A 24,897-nucleotide genomic window follows, 5' to 3' on the forward strand; every position below is an offset into this window, starting at 1 on the left:
ATTTCCTCCGTGAGACATGGCAGCTGCTGCTCACTGAGCTGGCTGTGAGCGTTACAATACAATTTTAATAGCTTCTGTGAATAAATTATTCATTTTTTGTTCGTTTAGAATATTCTTCTACCCTCTGTGCTATACACTGCATCAAAAACAAAAAGCAAAACTTACCCACACCCCATCCCACCCCACCCCCTATTATTAGAACTATTATTATTATATACAGTATCTGCTACCAACTCATTCACTAGCTGTAAGAGGGATGTGGCTCAAACTTCAGAGCGGAGGCATCGGAAATAAGAAGCATGTGCAGACGTTAATTAGCAAGGAACAGGGAATGGAATGTTTCCAGCCTTCCAGAGGAAAAGGGCGTGGGTTACCATCACAGAAGGCTATCCCTGCTGCTCATTGCTGGTGGTTGCAAAGGCGCTGATGGTTTCTTGGCCTTTGGAGGAGCGGATATGCATGTGTACAGATAGTCCGCCTCTGACCTTCACAAGGAGTAGAAATGCCAGGTCTGAGTCCTGCCACAAAATTTTAATCTTTTACATGGCAAAGAGTAGAAAACAACACTTCTAGGTGGAGACCTTAAAGCTGGGCTGGAAATGACAGGAGGAGACGGTTGGCGAATATTCCCTTTCCCTCACCCAAGGCAGGCATCACCAATCAATCACAGCACTCTTCCATGCTGTGCCTGGCAAATCTGTTCTGGGGCTTAAAGGCAGATAGATACTACCAATAAATTGGAGTGGGCACATGACAGGAAACATTTTTGTCATCTCTTACGTTGGGCAATGAGCTTGGATTACTCACCAAGTTAAGTGGCCTGTTCCAAGCACATGGTTTTCAAATTTGGGCCATAGAAAAATGCAAATTTATAGGGATCCTGAACATTCTGGGGTTGTTCGTGAATAGTCCAAACCTCATGTTATGTCCATGAATATCGGGTTTGCAAACTGTCAAGCTGGATACTCTGCGTCCACGTAAAACTTCTTGAGGGCCAAGACTATTGGTTTTGTTTAATGCTCTATCCGCAGGGTCTGGAATTAGGCCTAGCACATAGTAGTTGCTTAATAAATACTTGTTGAATGTAAAGCACCAGCCACTTCACCTTCATCACAACTGGCACTGCCAGTTAAACAATTCTGTAGAAAAGCCTATTCTACCAGATTGCTACGTCTGGTGGGGAAAAAAAAGCACTACAATCATCAGCTCTCTCCTTGGGTTAAAAAAAAATCACTTTTCTTTCGTGTGAGGAACGTTTGGGTCGACTGAAATCAGTTCGGAATCAGTCTCTTGCAAAGGTGCCTCTTTCTATTTATTTCTAGCAGAATTTCAAGAATGGTGGTATCAACAGACAGCACAATGGTTGTTATCACAGTGACTCTCTGAGCGGTTAATAAGGAGAACATTCATGCCCCTGCACGAGCTGCTGCAAGCACAGAATGAAACATAGATTTCTTCTGCAAAGACGTTAGAATCTTGCTGCCACACAAAGAAACCTATACAGAGACCATGTTTAAATAACTATAAATAACATTAATTAGAACTTATGGGATGCACAATTCATGGAATTCACCAGAACACAAAGAAACCTCTGAAACAGTGTTGGGGGATTCATGTCTAAAAAACAAGGACACCCATCCTAGTCCCCTGCAAAGACAGCCGTCCTTCCCTACTAAGGATTTTAAATAATTCTCACTATGCTGCTCGCAGCATCATCCCCAAAGAAATATTAATTTACAAAATAACCCAATATCCATAGAATTCTTTTGACAAATAAAAATCTTAAATTAAAAAGCACGATTCTCGCCCCTCTCCCCACCTCCACCCTTCATTCCAATTTCAGGTAGCTTGGCACTGAGTAATTGAACATTAAAAAATCGAGTTTGTAGACTTCGTACAGCTGCGTCTGGTGCTCTGAGCTGATGTTCTGGAAGAACTCTGTGGTCATTTCATCAGTAGTTCTGGTGGACTTGGCGTAGGTGGGGAACTTCAGGTAGCTGCCCACGCCCGCCAGCTGCAGGACGTAATTGGAATCCTCCTCCAGCGTCTCGTACTTGCCCACGAGGTCATAGTGGATGTAGCACGGGTGGCAGAGGGAGTAGACGGTCTGCCAGTGTTCGTTGAAGGGCTCCTCGCGCTGGGTGTGTGGGTCTATGAGATAGGCCACGAACTCCTCGAACTTGACGTCGTCGCCCTTGCGCAGGGCCTCCTGCGTGGCGTTCTTGCGCTGCCGCCTGATGATCTTGGTGCCGTAGCGCTTGTGGAAGGAGGTGTTGTACTTCTGCGTGAACTTGTTCCGGTAGGCGGACACCAGCCTCTCGAAGGGCTCCCGCACGAACAGGAACTTCATGTAGCTTTTCAAGCGGTGGTTGATCTCGGGGATGCTGTACTGGTTCAGGGTCTTCAGGTTGGCCGAGACGTGCGCCTCGTTGGCTGGGATCTCCATGGGGTCGCTGTATTTGCCACGCCCGGTCAGGACCATCATAAGCCGTTTCCAGTTGGTGCACGCCACCTTGGGCACGTAGCAGTAGATGAGCTCGTGGTCCTCATCCACCACCAGGTGCTTCAGGTCGTTGGGGGTCAGCACCCGCCGCTTGCGGCTCGCGGCGCTGTTGGCCCGGCACGTGTCTGTGACCTGGTCGCGTCGCATCTGGTGCAGGATGGCCGTGTTGGAGAGCTCCAGCTGCAGAGGGGACACAAGAAGAATACGGACTCAGTACTTGTGTGGGATGTTTACACTGGGCCACATCCACAACATGATGGCCAATGCGGGCCACCAAGGCAGCCACTGACAACCTAAATGGCCTGCCTCCCTTTCCAATTCTCCATCAGCTGTCGGGACTCTTTTGGTTCTGTGTTCCACCATGCTTCCTTTGGAGAGTAATGATAATGACCAACTCTGTAACTTACCCATCGCCCTCTACGTGCCAGACATTTTATTAGAGCTTCATGTATACAGTTTTTCTTTTCTCTGTACAACAAACTTGAACCGTTACTGATTCATTTAACAATACCAAATACCTGCCACTGTGCCAGGTAGCATGCTGCTAGGCGCTGGGGGTGCAGGAATGAAAAAGTGCAACAAGGTAACTGCCCTTATGGAGCTGACAGTCCAGCTGGAAAGAAAAGGGAACTGAGGCTCAGAGATGTTACGTTACTAGCTTGAGATCACACAGCGAGAGTCAGTATTCAAACTCAGGTCTGCCTGGCAACCAAAGCTGCCCACTTTCCGCTCTAATCTGATGTCCAGTCCTCCAGTCTTCTTGATTAAAGCAGGAAGAAAGCATGGAGTTCTGGCATTTGATTGATCTATTTCAAAGCAAGGGGATCCAGTTTTTCTACAAGCCTATCACTGTGGACATCTGTTGCTTTTTGCTTCCTCAGTACCGGTGCCTTGATTTTCACCTGGGAACCTGCTTTCCTTCATTCTCAGCTCCCTTTCCTCTCAAGCTGCTGAGCTGAGAGAATGCACCCTGGAGCTTGGGGTCAGGGAGGAGGGCCACCATGCAGGGAGAACCAGACTGGGGATGAAGGGAACAGAGGAAGGATGAGCAGAAAGACAAGGGGATGTATTCCCAGTGACATCATCTGAATACCTAGCTCCATATGTTGTTGAAACCAGACCCCCAGCTTCTGGGCTTTTGTTGCATTAGTCAATACAGTTGCTTTGGTGCAAAAGGCAGTTTAGGTCTGGGTTATCTATCACTTGGAACCGTAATATATGGGTATTTACATTTATTATCTTTGAGCTTTTCCTCTCCGCCATATTCGTCCACTGATCCATCCATTCAAACATGTGTCCAGACCTCATAAAGTACAAGGCACTCTGCCCAGCACCCCTGGGAGATATAACCCTTTCCTAAAGGGCTCACAGCCTAAGAGGCACCAGACCAGAGAGCTGGCGGCCTCAGTAGGGGCCAAAGGGAAAATCTGTGTGCTCCTCTGAACTCTAGGAGCAAAGGTTTCTCCCCTAAAGGCCATTCACCCCCAATCTGAACCAGTTCTCACAGTCCACCTAGAATAGGCACCATGAGACCACACTGCCCTGGTGTGCTGCCGTCTTGGTCTCCAACCCCAGAGACTCAGAGACTTTCAATGGAGTGGTGACACCCTACTGTTGTTTGGCTTAAGGCCATGCCTCCCTCTACCCTCTGAATGTGTAATGTGCTCTTTTTAATTTAATTTTTTCTTTTATATCGGAGTATAGTTGATTTATAATGTTGTGTTAGTTTCAGATGTATGGGTCTTCTTTTAAATATCAAAGATACTAATATTATGATTAAAGTTATAGACAGACTGGGGCACCAGGGCTATGGAATAGCCACTCTGGGGCTGCAGAGGACATGGTTGCATCCCTGACCCCGGAATGAATGGGGTCCCCATCCTTACACTCGTCTCCTGAGGTCCTTCACAGTCCAGCACCAACCTACTTTTCCCACCTCGTTCCCGTTCCTCCCCCTTTTAGAACTGAAGGGAGCTCCAAAGAAGCAAATGATTCAATCTTTCCCTGTTGGGCCCAGCCACTCCTATCTGGGATTCTTCCCTCTCCCTTTCTGCTGGTATAAACTGGATAATCCATGAAGGCCCAACACACTCCCCTGCCACACAAGTGGAAGAATCATTCCCTCCTCTAAACACCCTCCCCACTGAGCGTCCTTTACAGCATAATTGCCCTGTCTATTTCATGCTTGGTTTTCTCAAGTCAGGCGACCACTTGATTCACAGGGACCCAAAGCCATAGAGCCACCGCCCTCTCCAGGCTGGACTGCGGGTGGTCTAGAGTAGGGAATGCAGAGGGATCAGTGGAATCCCCCCGCCCCTAAAACCACCTGCACAGGGAAGTCAGTAGAGCCAAGGGCCTGGGTGGGACCCAAGAAGCTGGCCTTGTGTTTCCAACTCTGAACCACGGTCTGTACAGTTAATTCTAGAATGTGCACAGGGCAATTGGGATGGGCTTAAGTTAGGAACACTGATGAGTTTATGGGGGACCTGAGGGATATCCTGGTGGCCACTGGAGAGAAGTCATTATATTACATCCTGCTTTAGGGCTCTGTGTCTGTCTTCTCTCATGGTTCCCACAACGCTGACGGCGATGGTGATCATGAACCGGTATGAGACGACAACAGACAGCTGGGGGAGCTACTACTCTGTGTCAGGCACCTTCACGCCGTCAGGTTATTTAAATACATTATCTTTAATCGTCCCAGCAATTCTCTGAAGTAGATGCTCTCACCACTGGAAATTTCCACACTCAAGGGAAGGAAGCAAACCAAGACAGACTGCTAATGTTCTGAAAATTCCATGAGCAAACAGGAGATTCTCTTGCTACTTTGGTCTCATAAGCAACTGGGGGAAATCTCGAAGGAGTTGTCACTGCCCTCGCGATGGTTGTTCCCCTTTACAATCCTACACTGTCACTCTTCCCTTCAAGAAGTCGAGTCTATTTCTCTAGCCCCTTGACTCTGGCTGGCTGTGACTTGCTCAGACTAGCAGAATGTGTTAGAAGGGAAGATGAGCCAGTTCTGGAGCCTATTGTGAAGCCCTGTAGTTCCTGCCCTTTGTGGCCACACCTTCATACCACACTGGCAAAAGTTTCTCCCTGTTGAATGCAAGTACCATGAAGTGTGAACTTTGTCTTTCCAGGGCTGTAGCTCCAGTGCTTGCAAAAGTGCCAGTCATACAGTAGACGGTCACTAAGTATTTGTTCAGTGAATGAATGAATCCGTTAATAATCTCTTCAGGGAAACTTGACAGGAAAGGGGGAAGGCCCCTCTGTAGCTAAAGAAATTTCCCAATTGTTCATAGATGTCAGAACGTTCTTTAATAGAGGCTGTAATAGGGATCCCCCAAAATTCATGGGGGACCTCAGAATGCGACCTTATTTGGAAATACGGGGTTTTTTTTTTGCAGATGCGATTAGTTAAACTGAAGTCATACTGAGTTAAGGTGGGTCCTAGTCCAATGACTAGTGTCGTTATATAAGGAGAGGATACAGAGACACACATAGAGAAGGCCATGTGACGGCAGAGGCAGAGGCTGGAGTGACGCATCTACTAGCTAAGAGATGCCGAGGATTGCCAGCAACGACCAGAGCAGGGGAGGACGAGCAAGGGTGTGCGCGTGACCCTGCTGACATGATGATTTTAGACTTCCAGCCTCTGGAGCTGTAAGAGAATAAACTCCTGTTATTTTAAGCCACTGAGTTTATGATACTTTGTTAGGCAGTCCTAGGGAACTAATACAGGAACCAAGCCTTCAGCCCATACCTTTGAGCAAATTGTTATAAAATATAAATGTATAAGACAGGGTAACATTATATAAGATGATATATATATATATATATATATATTTCTTTTTTGCGGTACGCGGGCCTCTCACTGTTGTGGCCTTTCCCGTTGCGGAGCACAGGCTCCGGACGTGCAGGCTCAGCGGCCATGGCTCACGGGCCCAGCCGCTCCGCAGCATGTGGGATCTTCCCGGACCGGGGCACGAACCCATGTCCCCTGCATCGGCAGGCGGACTCTTAACCACTGTGCCACCAGGGAAACCCAAGATGATATTTTTACATAGAGGAGCAAGGAAAGGGTATTAGAGCACTAAGTAGAAAGTGGGTAAGATTTGCAATCAGAAGACCTAGGCTTGGGCAAGACCCTTAACTTTTTAAGCCTCGGTTCTGTCATTTGCAAAATGGGAATAGTGCCACCTACCCTGCAGGGGTGTTGATTAAATCAAATAAAAAGTATGGGTTGGCATTTAGACAATAAGATCAAGTCTAGTTCAGAATTTGGACAAGGAGGTATGGTACACTGAAGGCAGTTAACATATACGCATTCTTTTTTAAATTAATTAACTAATCCATCTTTGGCTGCGTTGGGTCTTCCTTGCTGAGAGCGCGCTTTCTCTAGTTGCGGTGAGCGGGGGCTACTCTTCGTTGCGGGGCGCAGGCTTCTCATTACCGTGGCTTCTCCTGTTGCGGTGCACGGGCTCTAGAGCGCAGGCTCAGTAGTTGTGGCACATGGGCTTAGTTGCTTCACAGCATCTGGGATCTTCCCAGACCAGGGCTTGAACCTGTGTCTCCCGCATTGGCAGGTGGATTCTTAACCACTGCACCACCAGGGAAGTTCCTATGCATTCTTCATGAAAGAAGAAAAAAAAAATCCAAGAAAGAAGGCCAGAAATCTCAAATTTCACCAGCTCTATAATTTCGTTGCAGGCCAGCCCTAGGTCATGGAGTTCAATTAATGTTTAGTTTGAATGGTAAAACTCTGACTTTTGCGATTTCTGAGCAGATGTATTCATCACCTTAAGAAGAGCATTCATGCCACTTAAAAAACCAAACCCAAACCAGAGCTGTCCTAAAGGGAATAGGACTAGGAAGGAAAAAGGGCCCGTCCCTTTTGTCCATTTGAATCACTACTGGACAGTATTGAAGGCAATAAATTGCTAAAGGAGCAGAGAAACAAGGGGTCCTCCATCTTTCCCCCCAGCTTTTTTCAGTTGGAGACAATTTTCTGGCCGTTTGAATCCCCAGGGAGGTACCACGTCAGATAATATTGCACTCAGGACCACAGAGCCATGAAACATGGAAACGATACCACAGCGTCATTTTACATCCAACTGCAGAGACAGAAAATACCTCAAAGGGGCTTTGGAATGTGGTCTTGTGGTTTCTTCCTCTTCCATTCCCTCCTCCTCCACGGCAGTTGAGGTGGCCAGTGGTGCACCTGCTGCAACGAGGCAGCACGATTTCCCCAGGAGGGCCTTGGGGCACAGACCAAGGGAATAAGCAGACCCCCAATCCTGAGACAGAATCTCAATTCTCTCTCAGAGGAAGGAATTCACCCAGGCCTCTAGTGTTGATTTTTTTTTTTTAACAAAATATTTTAACTTTTTATTTTAAAACAATGTCAGGCTAGTGTTGATTTAATTTATTTAATGTATAATGGTACTAAAATATGCACAAATATAAAACTAGGTAGAGAAGACCAAAACAAATGAAAACATTCAAGTGAACATTAACCTGACGGATGATGATGTTTTACTGGAACCAAAGCCCTGCTAGAAACGTACAGGGCACTTGCTGTCTATGCCGGGATAGGCTCTTCGCAGTGTGGCATTCCTCTTGTATGTGGCTGCTCAACTTTCCCGCTGCTTTCTCTTTTTTTTTTTTTTTTTTTTTTGCGGTTCGCGGGCCTCTCACTGCTGTGGCCTCTCCCGTTGCGGAGCACAGGCTCTGGACGCGCAGGCTCAGTGGCCATGGCTCACGGGCCCAGCCACTCCGCGGCATGTGGGATCTTCCCGGACTGGGGCATGAACCTGCGTCCCCTGCATTAGCAGGCGGACTCTCAACCACTGCGCCACCAGGGAAGCCCTCTCATTTCTAGTTACTGTAAAATCCAGCACCCTCTAACATCATTTGACCTTTACTTGGTCCAAATGCATCATTTATATATTTTTGTCTCTGCCCAATTCTAATGAGCCCAAGACAATAAAAACTGAGTTACACGTTACTACCAAGACCATCAATGAACACATGTGCCATAATTTCACATGGCAGGACTAGCTGTGGCCCTGATAGTCCAGAAATGCTTTAACGTTTTTTCAAAATACAAATAAGAATACAAAATAAAAATATAAAATTAATACAATTCTCAGAACTCAGATCCCTGGGAGCTATATCTGTGGACCCGTTGTATCTTGGTTTAAGAAACCTGGATTAAGGGGAGCCCTGGACAGGTCAGAGGGAAGAGAAGAATGCTTCACCATCATGGCCAGGATGGGGCAGGAGAGATTTCGGATGGCGGCCTGGGCTGTTGCAGATATCTCCATTTTTGTTATTAGGACCAACCGCATGTTAGAAATTGTAATCAGGTAAGCAGTGATTTCTAACCTTAAAGAAAATGCAGATCTGGTCATGTCACTTCCACACTTGTCCCCAGGGTTCACAGGAGCTTTTGTAATGGTCCCAACTCTTGAGCAACTCACAGGTTCCCTGAGTATCAGTTTGACATCTATCCAGGAAGAGGAGGGAGTGAAGAGCATTTCCTTGGTGAACAGCTTGCTCCCTTGTCACGGAGAGAAAACATCTGTCTTCTCCAACCATGCTGTATCAGTTTTACAAAGAGGGCTTGTTGTTCTGATAATTATCTGAGCTTGAGATCAATCTCTTTCCTTTTTCACTCCCTTTCTCTCCCCTCTTCTTTCCTTTCTCAAAGGTATCTGAAGAGACCATAACAAAGGACATATGTGTAGCATAAAACTGAAAGAGGAAAAAACAAATGTACTAAAAGGGCTGTGACTGAGGATCTTCTTTGGTGGTGGGCTTCCTTGTAGCAGGGACAAAAGGGGAAACGGGATTAAGTCTCCTTGCTTTTGTTCTCAGAAAGAAGTAGCATTCCAATTGCTTGGGACAGAAAATATACGCAGTGTTAGGGACTCAGAAATTTGAGTCGAGGAGGGAGATTCTTGGATTCAGTGTGTCCATGCTGGACTATTCAGAGGGTCGCTTTCTTCGTGGGAGACGAGTAGCACGCGTCACTATCACCTGTGTCCACAGGGCCCTTCAGCATTCACGGAGCACTTTCACACACCGTCCCACTTAAAGATCCCAGTGGGACTTCTCCAGAACCTACTAAAAGAAAGTTTATATTCAGCAGAACGGCCCGTACTTCCGACCATGTGTCATCTTCTTCTGGGCTGGCTCTGCCAGGTATTACCAATAATACCTCATGTGAATGGTTCTGAACCTTGAGCTTGCATGGCAATCACCTGGAGGGCTTGTTAAAACGCAGTTTGCTGGATCCACCCCAAGTTGCCAATTCGGTAGGTCTGGGACTGGGCCTGAGAATCTGCATTTCTAGCAAGCTCCCAGGTTGTCAGTTTGTTAGGGCTGCCATAACAAAATACTACAGACTGGGTGGCTTAAGCAGCAGAAACGGATTTTCTCAGAGTCCTGGAGGTGCGGGCAGGGTTGGTTTCCTCTGCGGTCTCTCTCCTTGGCTTGCGTATGTCTGCCTTCTTGCTGCCTTTTCGCATGGTCAACCCTCTGTGCATCTTTACCCCTGGTGTCTCTTCCTCTTCTTCTTCTTTTTTTTTTTTTTAATAAATAACCTTTTATTTATTTTTATTTATTTATTTATTTATTTATTTTTGCGGTATGCGGGCCTCTCACTGTTGTGGCCTCTCCCGTTGCGGAGCACAGGCTCCGGATGCGCAGGCTCAGCGGCCATGGCCCACGGGCCCAGCCGCTCCGCGGCACATGGGATCCTCCCAGACCGGGGCACGAACCCGTATCCCCTGCCTCGGCAGGCGGACTCTCAACCACTGCGCCACCAGGGAGGCCCCTCTTCTTCTTTTTTTAAAATCAATTTATTTATTTTTTGGCTGTGTTGGGTCTTCGTTGCTGTGTGTGGGCTTTCTCTAGTTGTGGCGAGCAGGGGCTACTCTTTGTTGCGGTGCGCGGGCTTCTCATTGCGGTGGCTTCTCGCTGCAGGGTGCAGGCTTCAGTAGTTGCAGCATGCGGGCTCAGTAGTTGTGGCGCACGGGCTTAATTGCTCCGCGGCATGTGGGATGTTCCCTGGACCAGGGCTTGAACCTGTGTCCCCTGCACTGGCAGGAGGATTCTTAACCACTGCACCACGAGGGAAGTCCTCTTCCTCTTCTTATAAGGACACCAGTCTTACTGGATTAGGCCCACCCTAATGGCCTCGATTTAATTCAGTCACCTCTTTAAAGGCCCTATCTCCAAATACGGTTATGTTCTGAGGTGCTGGGGGGTTGGGACTCCAGTATATGAATACTGGGGGTGGGGCACAATTCAGCCCATTACACCAGGTGATGGTGATGCTGCTGGTCCGAGGACCACACTTTGAGAACCACATCTTTACACTATGAGGAAAGGACGGTAATCTAACATCTTTCACCAGTTCAAGCTATTCTTAATTGTAGAACACAGAGCCAAGTTCGTCATCTGCTGCCAGGCAACTCCTAGGTCTACCTCCAGCTGCAACCTCGACTCCCCTCACCTTCCTTTGATCTCCCAGAAGTATAAATCAGGTCAGAGGAAGGCTGATTCTAGGAAACCGTGAACATGGCCAGAGGCTCTGGGCTGTGTCCTGCGTTCTCACTTAGATGTCTATTTTTAATTTGGACATTTAAAAAAGGCAACTGTAATTAGCTGAAGTACCAAATTTAGGGACTGTTTGAAAAAGTCTTTAAAACTTCACTACGTTTCATCTTAAAAGGAAGGAAAGCACGTTTCCCTTAAATTACAACATCTTTTGTGGTGTTTACAGTTTCTTTCAGACACAAGGACCCAAACTGAAGGAGGAGCAGCTGGTCCATTGTACTGTCCCGGGTGGAGGAGATGCAGAGGAATGGAAACCCAGAGAAAAGGGTAAATGTACAGGCATCAAGAGAGTAGGGTTGGCAGAATCTGTCATTAACAACTGCCTGCTTGGGCCCAGCCTCAGGTTCTCCACTTGCAAATCCTAATACAAGACCCCTTCGAGCATCTTGGGGGCACTGCCATCATCTCGCTGATTTCAGAACTGGAGGAGGGAGAGGAAAACCTGGGGATCTGGTTTGCTATGATTCTATTATATTTCCTTCTGGTCCAGTAATTCCTAAACTCACAAGAAAGGCTAGTCATGAGGAATCCCTGAAGAAACCACATCCACAGCAAAAAAGAGGCCCACATTTATATTAGCTACCATTTCTTGAGCACTTACTATGTACCAGCCACTTTTAATCCTCACGGTCTAGGGGATAGGTATCATTAGTGTTCCCAACTTATGAATGAGGAAACTGAGGCGCAGGGAGAATAACTTGCTCAAGATCAGGGAGCTAGGAACTGGGGTTGGTTTTGAATCCAGGCAGCCTGTGCTGAGCCCCTGCACCGTGCAGCCCCCCAGGATCTAGCAGCTCCACCTGGGAGTTACCGTCTCCAGGACAGCTGCTGGAGCCACGCGTCTCCATCCTGGCAGCTCACAGGGGAGCTTTAAAGACCACTGAGGGCTGGGGCCCACCCCAGAGATCTGATGTGATTGCTTTGGGTGTGGCCAGCTCCCTGGGGATTCGAAAGCTGCCCAGGTGGGAACCATGTCTTAGAGGCTCCACTGCCAGCAGCTATATAAACTAAATCATGGAGTGGACTTGAGTAATGACCCGTGTGTGATCTTCGGCAAATTTCACCTTCCTGGTCTTCAGATTTGAAATTAGGGGCTTTCCATCCTGTAGGGCCGGAGATCAAAGGTCTAGAAGGCCACAATTCTAACGTCTTTGGCTGTGTCCTTAGAGAACCACTAGGAATTCTGTAATGCTTAAAAACTTTTATGTTTAGAAAAGAAAAGAAAGGAGAAAAACATTGAGCCTTTAAAGAAACAATCTAGTCTGAACCTGTTGCAAAACTTAAAGGGTTTAGGGAAGAATTGATTTCACATTAACTGACATTAGCATTGCCAGGGAAATTGGTTTCTTTTTTTGAATTGAAGTATAGTTGATTTACAGTGTTAATTATGTTATGTTGTGCAGCAAAGTGATTCAGTTATATACACACACACATATATATATACATTCTTTCTTAAAATATTCTTTTCTATTATGGTTTATCATAGGATATTGAATATAATACCCCGTACAATATAGTAGGACCTTGTTATTTATCCATCCCATATATAACAACTTATATCTGCCAGCCCTAACCTCCCATTCCATGCCTCCCGCAACCCCCTCCCCCTTGGCAACCACCAGTCTGTTCTCTATGCCCCTGATTCTGTTTCTATTTCATAGATATGTTCATTTGTGTCACATTTTAGAGTCCACATATAAGTGATACCATATGGTATTTGTCTTTCTCTTTCTGACTTATTTCACTTAGTATGATAATCTCTAGTTGCATCCATGTTGCTGCAAATGGCATTATTTCATTCTTTTTTTACGGCTGAATAGTATTCCATTGTGCTGTATATATGTACCACACCTTATTTATTCATTATCTGTCAGTGGACATTTAGGTTGTTTCCATGTCTTGGTTATTGTGAATAGTGCTGCTATGAACATAGGGGTGCATGTATCTTTTTGAATTATAGTTTTGTCTGGATATATGCCCAGAAGTGGAATTGCTGCATCATATGCTAGTTCTATTTTTAGTTTTCTGAGGAACCTCCATACTGTTTTCCACAGTGGCTGCACCAACTTACATTCCCACCAACAGTGTAAGAGGGTTCACTTTTCTCCACACCCTCTCCAGCATTTATTGTTTGTAGACTTTTTAATGATGACCATTCTGACTGGTGTGAGGTGATACCTCATTGTAGTTTTGAGTTGCATTTCTCTAATAATTAGCAATGCTGGGCATCTTTTCGTGTGCCTATTGGCCATCTGTATTTCTTCCTTGTAGAAATGTCTCTTTAGGTCTTCTGCCCATTTTTGGATTGGGTTGTTTGTTCTTTTGTTGTTGAGTTGTATGAGCTGTTTGTATATTTTGGAAATGAAGGCCTTGGTCACATCGTTGGCGAATATTTTCTCCCTTTCTGTAGGTTGTCTCTTTGTTTTGTTCATGGTTTCCTTTGCTGTGCAAAAGCTTGTAAGTTTGATTAGGTCCCATTTGTTTATTTTTGCTTTTATTTCTTTTGCCTTGGGAGACTGACCTAAGAAAACATGGGTACGATTTATGTCAGAATGTTTTGTCTATGTTCTCTTCTAGGAGTTTTATGGTATCATAGCTTATGTTTAAGTCTTTAAGTCAGTTTGAGTTTATTTTTGTGCACGGTGTGAGGGTGTGTTCTAACTTCATTGATTTACATGCGGCCGTCCAACTTTCCCAGCACCACTTGCTGAAGAGGCTGTCTTTTTCTCATTGTATATTCTTGCCTCAGGAAACTGGTTTCTTAGGATTTCAACTTGTCACTAGGGAATCACCTGTTTAATAATAAGGACTGAATCTCTACAGGAGCTTTTCCTACCTTTCCAAAGCAAAAAGAAGAAGGAAAAGGTGCAATGGATGGGAAACATTTTGAGCCCTGGAAGGTGAGGTGGTGGTGCAGGAGACCCTGGGTGATGGAGGGCCCAGAACTGGCCTCTGGATGCAGCCCCCCAGCCAGGCTCAGCTGACACGGCTACAGGTGAGCTAAGGCTCTGAGCTGCGTTTTAACCTTGGGTACTTTGAGGGCAGAAACAAGCAAGCAGAGGGTTAAGGTACTTCTTTTGTATCAGGGTTTAAATTTGGTGACCTGGGTTACGGTCACAAACTCAAATGCCCTCTGGAGCCAGCAGGGAGTCCCTGAGCCACTGAAGGTGGGAGATGCCACGTAAATCTTGCTCATGTTGTCGTGAGGGAATGGGGACCTTGTCTTTTGGGATGTTTCAAATTCTCAAGAGAAGCCAGAAAACCCGATTTTATGTGTCATCTGCATTCTCAAATGTTAGCTACAATCAAAAACTAATTTTTTTAGTGGCGTTTAAAAATTTTTTTTAACTTGTTTGGGCTGGATCTGCACGGGGGCCACCAGTTGGTGCCCTCACCCAGGCACTGGACAGTGGGACTAGTAACGAGGTGCCTCCCACCCAGCTGCCCTGCTCAGTTAACCGAACCGTAAGCAGTTGAGGGGGGAAAGAGTCAGGTGGAACAAGCCAGACTGCAGAAGCTCAGAATGCAATTAGGAAAGCTCACGACCACAGTGGTTACTAAGAGGCACCCCTGGGACCTCAGCTCTGCCCACCCACTCTTCTTTGTAATACCTCCTTCTAACACTCTCATCACAATCTACTTATTCTGCATGTCTCTCCCTTCTAGAATGTAGACTCCAAGAGGGCAGGCACTTTTTACTTTGTGTTCATCCTCATATCCTCGGTGCCTGGCACATACTAGACACTCAAAGCTTTGTTGAATGAACGAATGGATGCATGCATGCATACATGAATGAATGACTTGGGGGTGACAGGGATTTTAAAGGCCGCAAAATGGCTGATGAGGCTGCACGGGCTTCCTGGTGCCTAAGTCTGCAGCCCCAGCCCATCTCCCCATGGAGGGTTTCTGGCAAAGATCCTGCAGCTGCAATGCAAGAGGTCAGTATCAGCCCAGAGGCCGGAGGCCAAGAGACAAGCAGCTGGGGTGCTTGGTGCCGGGTGGAAATGGGCTCAGGGTGCCTGCAGTAGCCTTTGACGTGGGGGGTGGGGGGCTGGGAAGGGTGAGACCAGGAAGCAGGAAGCAGGATCACTTGAGGGTGCCGGTGCCAAGGGCTCCCTTTCAGCCTGGCCAGGTGTGGCTGCAGGGGCTCATTTCCATCTCAGATCAGCTGTTCAGGCTTCCGGAGGCCTGGACAGGGTGCGGGGTGTGTGTGTGTGTGTGCACAGGGCTGGGGATGCTGCTGCCAAGCTGGACCGGCGTCCGATGAATGGTGGCCCGGAACAGGGACAATGGCAGGGAGGGATGTGCCTCCCACGTGCTCGGGAGGCTGGGTTTCCTGGGAAAGCAGAAGTCGGAGGGCAGATGGAATGTGCACTGCTGACTGATGCTTTGGGACCCTCGGAAGTCACTGCTGGCAGGAGGCGGGGGGAGGGTGCCACTGTACAGCCTCCAACGGCTCACCCCTCTCCCAGCCTGAGGTGGCCGACGGCACCCCACCCACGTGGGCCTCCCAGAGGGCGATGCTCTTCTGAGGCAGGGGATTATGACCCCCCAGCTTCTCCTTCTGGTCTCTCCCTCCTTGGGACCGACTGACTTCATTGGTTCTTTCTGATTCTCTTCCTAGACTCACCAGAATGTTCTACTGCTCACATTTTACCCAAATCACTTGACCTCCTCAGGTCTTAGTTACCCCATCTGTAAAATGGGGACAACAATAGTGTCTCCTCCTCAAGGTTGTTTAGAGGATTCAGTGAGAGCTTACAAGGAAAACACTTAGCACTTCTCTTTATCACTATAAATATTACAGAGGGTAGCTTCCAAAGTGGCCGACAGTATAGTGAGCACATTACCCTGCCTCTCCCGTAGCCTAACAGCACATCTCACTCTTTATGTAAGAATCACAGTGGGCGCTTGGTGAAATATGGATTCCTAGATGCCACCTGGAGAAATTCTGACTCAGTGGGTCTGGTTGTTCTAGGTACCTGCTCTTGACGGCTGCCCCAGGATGATTCTACCAGGCCGATTCCAAGGTTGGTGATCCTGTGTCCCATTTTGAAAACTGCTGATCAGCTGTCACTTTTTATTTTATTATTTTTTTTTGCGGTACATGGGCCTCTCACTGTTGGGGCCTCTCCCGTTGAGGAGCACAGGCTCAGCGGCCATGGCTCACGGGCCCAGCCGCTCCACGGCATGTGGGATCTTCCCAGACCGGGGCAGGAACCCGTGTCCCCTGCATCGGCAGGCGGACTCTCAACCACTGCGCCACCAGGGAAGCCCCAGCTGTCACTTTTATGTGAACAGGTTCTGCAGTTAACATCTAACACATTTGTCATCTATGCAAAACGCCTGGCTCACGGCGAATCAATATCTCACTGACGTCAGAGACAGAAGCAATTGGAGGTCTAAAGAGCCATTTTCTAGCTATAGAGAGATTAGCTATTAATAAGTATTAACAGACTGTACAGTGTGCATGGAATTTCAGAGTCAGTGAACTATGGATTAGGAGACACCCCCAGAGGTCAATTTATTTCTTAATCAAGTAGCATGTTTCAACGATATCCCATTTCCCTATTGTTCAAAGGGTACATTCTCTTAGGCTTTCATGTCTGCCTGGTGTGTGTTTCCTAGCGAGGGCAAGGCTGGTCTTTCACTAGGAGGGGAGGTGGAGCCAGCTCTGAGACAGGAGCTCAAAGCCCTCCTCCCCACCAGCCACAGACCTGGGGCCCCAAAAGAGCCATTTTCACCACCTTCACCCAGACCCCTTTGTCTCAAGCTGCTCCATCCCAATTATGGTTATAGCGCCGTGAACAATGTGAGTTCAACTTATTTCCCTCCTCCAAGGCCATGAGGACAGGGCCTGGGTATCTCTGTGTCCCAAGTGCCAGGCACTCAGTGCCCGGTACTTGCAGGACTTAGAAAAGAGTGATTAGCTTTGTGCCAACGTGTTAATGCCTTTCAAATACTAAGACTTTGTCTGTCTCAGCTGCTTTACTACCTTTTCCCTCATTCAAGAATGGCCCATTCGGGAGGATAATGAAAGTGCCACAGGAAGGCCATCATTGAGTGTTACAGGGACAAGCATGTCTAAATTCACAGCTGTTTGTTTAGTGAGAAACTTAAGAACCTGGGCTGCTTCTCAGTCACTTCTGGGGACATACATACAAATACACATAATGGAGCCATACATGGCATCATGGATTTGGGCCAGGGACCCACAGATGAATAAGACCCTCAAGTTAATGGCATCAGAGGTGGGCATGTCCTTCTGTTTGTAGAGTTGCAGAGTGATTTTACAGCCCTAGAGCCCTTGGAACACAGAGCTTCAGAGTCGGAAAATACCTTTGTGATCACCTGATACCACGTTCTGATTTTCAGATGGCAACACTGAGGCCCAGAGATGTTAACCCATCCACCCACTCCCAGGAAGTGGCGAAGCTGGGACCAGAAACCGAGTCTTCTGACCCTTTGTGCTGCTGGACTGTACGGTGAAAAGAGGAACCTTCAGCAGCTCTTGTACATGGCACAGGGATGGATCCAGGAACAGAGTGATGGGTGGGCCAGCCCAAGTGCCACCTACATGGTGCTAAAACATCTCTGTGAGATGCAGCAAACAACTCTGCTTCTAGCAACCTAAGGAGTATCATGTGGACTCATGATCCGTGGAATTTCTGAAACTGAACTACTGTTCAGAGACCTTTTTTATTATTCAGTATAGGGAACATGGCAAAGGTCCCCCTGGGCTGGCTTGATTGAGGAATCCATTAAAGAAAAGTGAAGCAAGAATTGGGAAAAGTCTTGATGATTTTTTTAAAAGAACAGTGACTCTGCTGTTTGCAGATGACAGGATACTATCCATAGAAAATCCTAAAGATGATACCAGAAAACTACTACAGCTCATCAATGAATTCAGTGAAGGTGCAGGATACAAAATTAATACACAGAAGTTTCTTGCATTTCTATATAATAACAACAAAAGATCAGAAAGAGAAATTAAGGAAACAATCCCATTTACCATCACATCATAAAGAATAAAATACCTAGGAATAATACCTAAGGAGGCAAAAGACCTGTATTCTGAAAACTATAAGACACTGATGAAAGAAATTAAAGACGACACAAACAGATGGAAAGATATACCATGTTCTTGGATTGGAAGAATCAATATTGTCACCATGACTATACCATCCAAGGCAATCTACAGATTCAATGCAATCCCTATTAAATTACCAATGGGATTTTCCACAGAATTAGAACAAAAAAACTTTTAAATTTGTATGGAAACACAAAAGGCCCTGAATAGCCAAAGCAATCCTGAGAAAGAAAAGCGGAGCTGGAGGAATCAGGCTCCCTGCCTTCAGACTATACTACAAGGCTACAGTAATCAAAATAGTATGGCACTGAGTACCTCCAATCAGGAAGCTTGCATAAGCCTCTTAGATAGCCTCATCCACCAGAGGGTAGACAGCAGAAGCAACAAGAACTACAGTCCTGCAGCCTGTGGAATAAAAACCACATTCACAGAAACATAGAAAAAATGAAAACATAGACAAAATAAAAAGGCAGAGGACTATGTACCAGATGAAGGAACTAAACCCCCAGAAAAACAACTAAATGAAATGGAGATAGGTAACCTTCCAGAAAAAGCATTCAGAATAATACTGAAGATGATCCAGGACCTCAGAAAAAGAATGGAGGCAAAGATCGAGAAGATTCAAGAAATGTTTAACAAAGACCTAGAAGAATTAAAGAAAAAACACCTAAAAGAATTAAAGAACAAAGAAACATAGATGAACAATACAATAACTGAAGTGAAAAATACATTAGAAGGAATCAATAGCAGAATAACTGAGGCAGAAGAACGGATAAGTGACCTGGAAGACAGAATGGTGGAATTCACTGCTGTGGAACAGAATAAAGAAAAAAGAATGAAAAGAAATGAAGACAGCCTAAGAGACCTCTGGGACAACATTAAATGCACCAACATTCCCATTATAGGGGTCCCAGAAGGAGAAGAGAGAGAGAAAGGACCTGAGAAAATATTTGAAGAGATTATAGTAGAAAACTTCCCTAACATGGGAAAGGAAATAGCCACCCAAGTCCAAGTGCAGAGAGTCCCAGGCAGGATAAATCCACGGAGAAACAGGCTGAGACTCATTGTAACAAAATTGACAAAAATTAAAGACAAAGAAAAATTATTAAAAGTAACAAGGGAAGGGCCTCCCTGGTGGCGCAGTGGTTGAGAGTCCGCCTGCCGATGCAGGGGATACGGGTTCGTGCCCCGATCTGGGAGGATCCCATATGCCGTGGAGCGGCTGGGCCCGTGAGCCATGGCCGCTGGGCCTGCGCGTCCGGAGCCTGTGCTCCTCAACGGGAGAGGCCACGACAGTGAGAGGCCCGCATACCGCAAAAAGAAAAAAAAAAAAAAAGTAACAAGGGAAAAACAACAAATAATATACAAGGGAACTCCCATAATGTTAACAGCTGATTTCTCAGCAGAAACTCTACAAGCCAGAAGGGAGTGGCATGATATATTTAAAGTGATGAAAGGGAAAAACCTACAACTAAGATTACTCTACCCAGCAAGGATCACATTCAGATTCGATGGAGAAATCAAAAGCTTTACGGGCAAGAGAATTCAGCACCACCAAACCAGCTCTACAACAAATGCTAAAGGAACTTCTCTAAGTGGGAAACACAAGAGAAGAAAAGGACCTACAAAAACAAATCCATAACAATTAAGAAAATGGTAATAGGAACATACATATCTATAATTACCTTAAATGTGAATAGATTAAATGCTCCAACCAAATGACACAGGCTTGCTGAATGGATACAAAAGCAAGACCCATATATATGCTGTCTACAAGAGACCCACTTCAGACTTAGGGACACATACAGACTGACAGTGACGGGATGTAAAAAGATATTCCATGCAAATGGAAATCAAAAGAAAGCTGGAGTAGCAATACTCATATCAGATAAAATAGACTTTAAAATAAGGAATGTTACAAGAGACAAGGAATGACACTACATAATGATCAAGGGATCAATCCAAGAAGAAGATATAACAATTATAAATATATATGCACCCAACATAGGAGCACCTCAATACATAAGGCAAATGCTAACAGCTATAAAAGAGCAAATAAAAAGTAACACAATAATAGTGGGGGACTTTAACACCTCACTTACACCAGTGAACAGATCATCCAAACAGAAAACTAATAAGGAAACACAAGCTTTAAATGACACAATAGACCAGACAGATTTAATTGATATTTATAGGACATTCTATTCGAAAACAGCCGATTACACTTTCTTCTCAAATGCGCACGGAACATTCTCTAGGATAGATCACAACTTGGGTCACAAATCAAGCCTTGACAAATTTAAGAAAATTGAAATCACATCAAGCATCTTTTCCGACCACAACACTATGAGATTAGAAATAAATTACAGGGGAAAAAAATGTAAAAAACACAAACACATGGAGGCTAAACAATACGTTACTAAATAACCAAGAGATCACTGAAGGAGTCAAAGAGGAAACCAAAAAATACCTACAGACAAATGACAACGAAAACACGACGATCCAAAACCTTTGGGAAGGAAACGTATGGACACCAAGGGGGCAAAGCAGGGGGTGGTGGTGGGATGAATTGGGAGATTGGGACTGACATATATATACTAATATGTATAAAATAGATAACTAATAAGAACCTGCTTATAAAAAAATAAAATTAAATTAAACAAACAAACAGAAACCCAAAACCTATGTGATGCAGCAAAAGCAGTTCTAAGAGGGAAGTTTATAGCAATACAATCTTACCTCAAGAAACAAGAAAATTCTCAAACAATCTAACCTTACACCTAAAGGAACTAGAGAAAGAAGAACAAACAAAACCCAAAAGTTAGTAGAAGGAAAGAAATCATAAAGATCAGAGCAGAAATAAATGAAATAGAAACAAAGAAAACAATAGCAAAGATCAACAAAACTAAAAGCTGGTTCTTTGAGAAGATAAACAAAACTGGTAAACCTTTAGCCAGACTCATCAAGAAAAAGAGGGAGAGGCCTCAAATCAATAAAATTAGAAATGAAAAAGGAGAGGTTACAATGGACACCACAGAAATACAAAGCACCATAAGAGACTACTACAAGCAACACTAGGCCAATAAAATGAACAACCTGGAAGAAATGGACAAATTCTTAGAAAGGTATAACTTTCCAAGACTGAACCAGGAAGAAACAGAAAATATGAACAGACCAATCACAAGTAATGAAATTGGAACTGTGATTAAAAATCTTCCAACAAACAAAAGTCCAGGACCAGATGGCTTCACAGGTGAATTCTATCAAACATCTAGAGAAGAGCTAACATCCATCCTTCTCAAACTCTTCCAAACAACTGCAGAGGAAGGAGCACTCCCAAACTCATTCTACCAGGCCACCATCACCCTGATACCAAAACCAGACAAAGATACTGCAAGATAAGAAAATTACAGACCAATATCACTGATGAATATAGATGCAAAAATCCTCAACAAAATACTAGCAAACAGAATTCAACAACACATTGAAGGGATCATATACCATGACCAAGTGGGATTTATCCCAGGGATGCAAGGATTCTTCAATATCAGCAAATCAATGTGATACACCATATTAACAAATTGAAGAAGAAAAACCATATGATCATGTCAATAGATGCAGAAAAAGCTTTTGACAAAATTCATCACCCATTTATGATAAAAACTCTCCAGAAAGTGGGCACAGAGGGAAGCTACCTCAGCATAATAAAGGCCATATATGACAAAGCCACAGCAAACATCATTCTCAATGGTGAAAAACTGAAAGCATTTCCTCCAAGATCAGGAACAAGACAAGGATGCCCACTCTCGCCACTATTATTCAACATAGTTTTGGAAGTCCTAGCCGTGGCAATCAGGGAAGAAAAAGAAATAAAAGGAATCCAAACTGGAAAAGAAAAAGTAAAACTGTCACTGTTTGCAGATGACATGATACTATACATAGAGAATCCTAAAGATGCCACCAGAAAACTACTAGAGCTAATCAATGAATTTGGTAAAGTTGCAGGATACAAAATTAATGCACAGAAATCTCTTGCATTCCTATACACTAACAACAAAAGATCAGAAAGAGAAATTAAGGAAACAATCCCATTTACCATTGCCACAAAAAGAATAATATACCTAGGAATAAACCTACCTAAGGAGGTAAAAGACCTGTACTCAGAAAACTGTAAGACACTGATGAAAGAAATCAAAGATAACACAAACAGATGGAGAGATATACCATATTCTTGGATTGGAAGAATCAATATTGTGAAAATGACTATACTACCCAAAGCAATCTACAGATTCAGTGCAATCCCTATCAAATTACCAATGCCATTTTTTACAGAACTAGAACAAAAAAATCTTAAAATTTGTATGGAGACACAAAAGATCCCAAATAGCCAAAGCAATCTCCAGGGAAAGAAACAGAGCTGGAGGAATCTGATCCCTGACTTCAGACTATACTACAAAGCTACAGTAATCAAGACAACATGGTACTGGCACAAAAACAGAAATATAGATCAATGGAACAGGATAGAAAGCCCAGAGAAAAACCCACACACCTATGGTCAACTAATCTATGACAAAAGAGGCAAGGATATACAATGGAGAAAAGACAGCCTCTTCAATAAGTGGTGCTGGGAAAACTGGACAGCTACATGTAAAAGAATGAAATCAGAACAGTCCCTAACACCATACACAAAAATAAACTCAAAATGGATTAAAGACCTAAATGTAAGACTGGACACTATAAAACTCTTAGAGGAAAACACAGGAAGAACTCTGACATAAATCACAGCAAGATTTCTTTTGACCCACCTCCTAGGGTAATGGTAATAAAAACAAAAATAAACAGATGGGACCTAATGAAACTTAAAAGCTTTTGCACGGCAAAGGAAACAAAAAACAAGCCGAAAAGACAACACTCAGAATGGGAGAAAATATTTGCAAATGCATCAATGGACAAAGGATTAATCTCCAAAATATATAAACAGCTCATGCAGCTCAATATTTAAAAAACAAACAACCCAATCCAAAAATGGGCAGAAGACCTAAACAGACGTTTCTCCAAAGAAGACATACAGATGGCCAAGAGGCACATGAAAAGCTGCTCAACATCACTAATTATTAGAGAAATGCAAATCAAAACTACAATGAGGTATCACCTCACACTCGTTAGAATGGGCATCATCAGAAAATCTACAAACAACATATGCTGGAGAGGGTGTGGAGAAAAGGGAACCCTCTTGCACTGTTGGTGGGAATGTAAGTTGATACAGCCACTATGGAGAACAGTATGGAGGTTCCTTAAAAAACTAAAAATAGAATTACCATATGACCCAGCAATCCCACTACTGGGCATATACCCCAAGAAAACCATAATTCAAAAAGAGTCATGTACCCCAGTGTTCACTGCAACTTTATTTACAATAGCCAGGTCATGGAAGCAACCTAAATGCCCACTGAAGATGAATGGATAAAGTAGATGTGATAGGGTTTCCCTAGTGGTGCAGTGGTTAAGAATTTGCCTGCCAATGCAGGGGACACAGGGTTCAAGCCCTGGTCTGGGAAGATCCACATGCCACTGAGCAAATAAGTCTGTGCACCACAGCTACTGAGCCTGCACTCTAGAGCCCAGGGGCCACAACTACTGAAACCCGCATGCCTAGAGCCCGTGCTCTGCAACAAGAGAAGCCACCACAATGAGAAGCCTGCACACGGCAATGAAAGAGTAGCCTCGCTCGACGCAAGTAGATAAAGCCTGTGCACAGCAATGAAGACCGAACATAGCCCCCCCCCCAAAAAAAGAGATGTGGTATGGTACACATATACAATGGAATATTACTCAGCCATAAAAAGGAATGAAATTGGGTCATTTGTAGAGACGTGGATGGACCTAGAGCCTGTCATACAGAGTGAAGTAAGTCAGAGAAAAACAAATATATATTAATGTATATATGTGGAATACAGAAAAATGGTACAGATGAACTGGTTTGCAAGGCAGAAATAGAGACACAGATGTAGAGAACAAACAAATGTATGGACACCAAGGGGGGAAAGCGGGGTGGTGGTGGTGCTGTGATGAATTGGGATATTGGGATTGACATGTATACACTAATGTATAAAATGGATAACTAATAAGAACCTGCTGTATAAAAAATAAATGAAATTCAAAAACAAAACAAAACAGAAGACTGTATGGTACTGGCACAAAAACAGAAATATAGACCAATGGAACAGGATAGCAAGCCCAGAAATAAACCCACATACCTATGGTCAACTAATCTATGATAAAGGAGGCAAGGATATACAATGGAGAAAAGGCAGTCTCTTCAATAAGTGGTGCTGGAAAAACTGGACATGTAAAAGAATGAAACTAGAACACTCTGTAACATCACACACAAAAATAAACTCAAAATGGATTAAAGACCTAAATGTAAGACCAGTTACTATAAAACTCTTAGAGGAAAACATAGGAAGAACATTCTTTGACATAAATCACAGCAATATCTTTTAGGATCCACCTCCTAGAGTAATGAAAATAAAAACAACAATAAACAAATGGAACCTAATCAAACTTAAAAGCCTTTGCACAGCAAAGGAAACCATAAACAAAAGGAAAAGACAACCCACAGAATGGGAGAAAATATTTGCAAATGAGATGACTGACAACTGATTAATTTCCAAAATAT

The 24,897-nt window shown here is 44.5% G+C and overlaps 1 protein-coding gene across 4 annotated transcripts in view; it reads right to left on the reverse strand.

Annotated features, from left to right (window-relative positions):
* Window positions 1-510: 510 nt before the first annotated feature.
* The window catches only part of CHST11 (carbohydrate sulfotransferase 11), a 285,840-nt gene continuing 261,453 nt past the window's right edge, over window positions 511-24,897 (reverse strand). For all 4 annotated transcript variants that reach the window (XM_060112569.1, XM_060112568.1, XM_060112571.1 and 1 more), the window contains one exon: window positions 511-2,683. In XM_060112569.1, coding sequence (XP_059968552.1) covers window positions 1,829-2,683 — 855 coding nt within the window. In that variant the 3' untranslated portion in view covers window positions 511-1,828. The remainder of the gene's footprint in view (window positions 2,684-24,897) is intronic.

This window comes from Mesoplodon densirostris, chromosome 11 (genome assembly GCF_025265405.1).
Source record: "Mesoplodon densirostris isolate mMesDen1 chromosome 11, mMesDen1 primary haplotype, whole genome shotgun sequence".
Taxonomy (NCBI): Eukaryota; Metazoa; Chordata; class Mammalia; order Artiodactyla; family Ziphiidae; genus Mesoplodon; species Mesoplodon densirostris.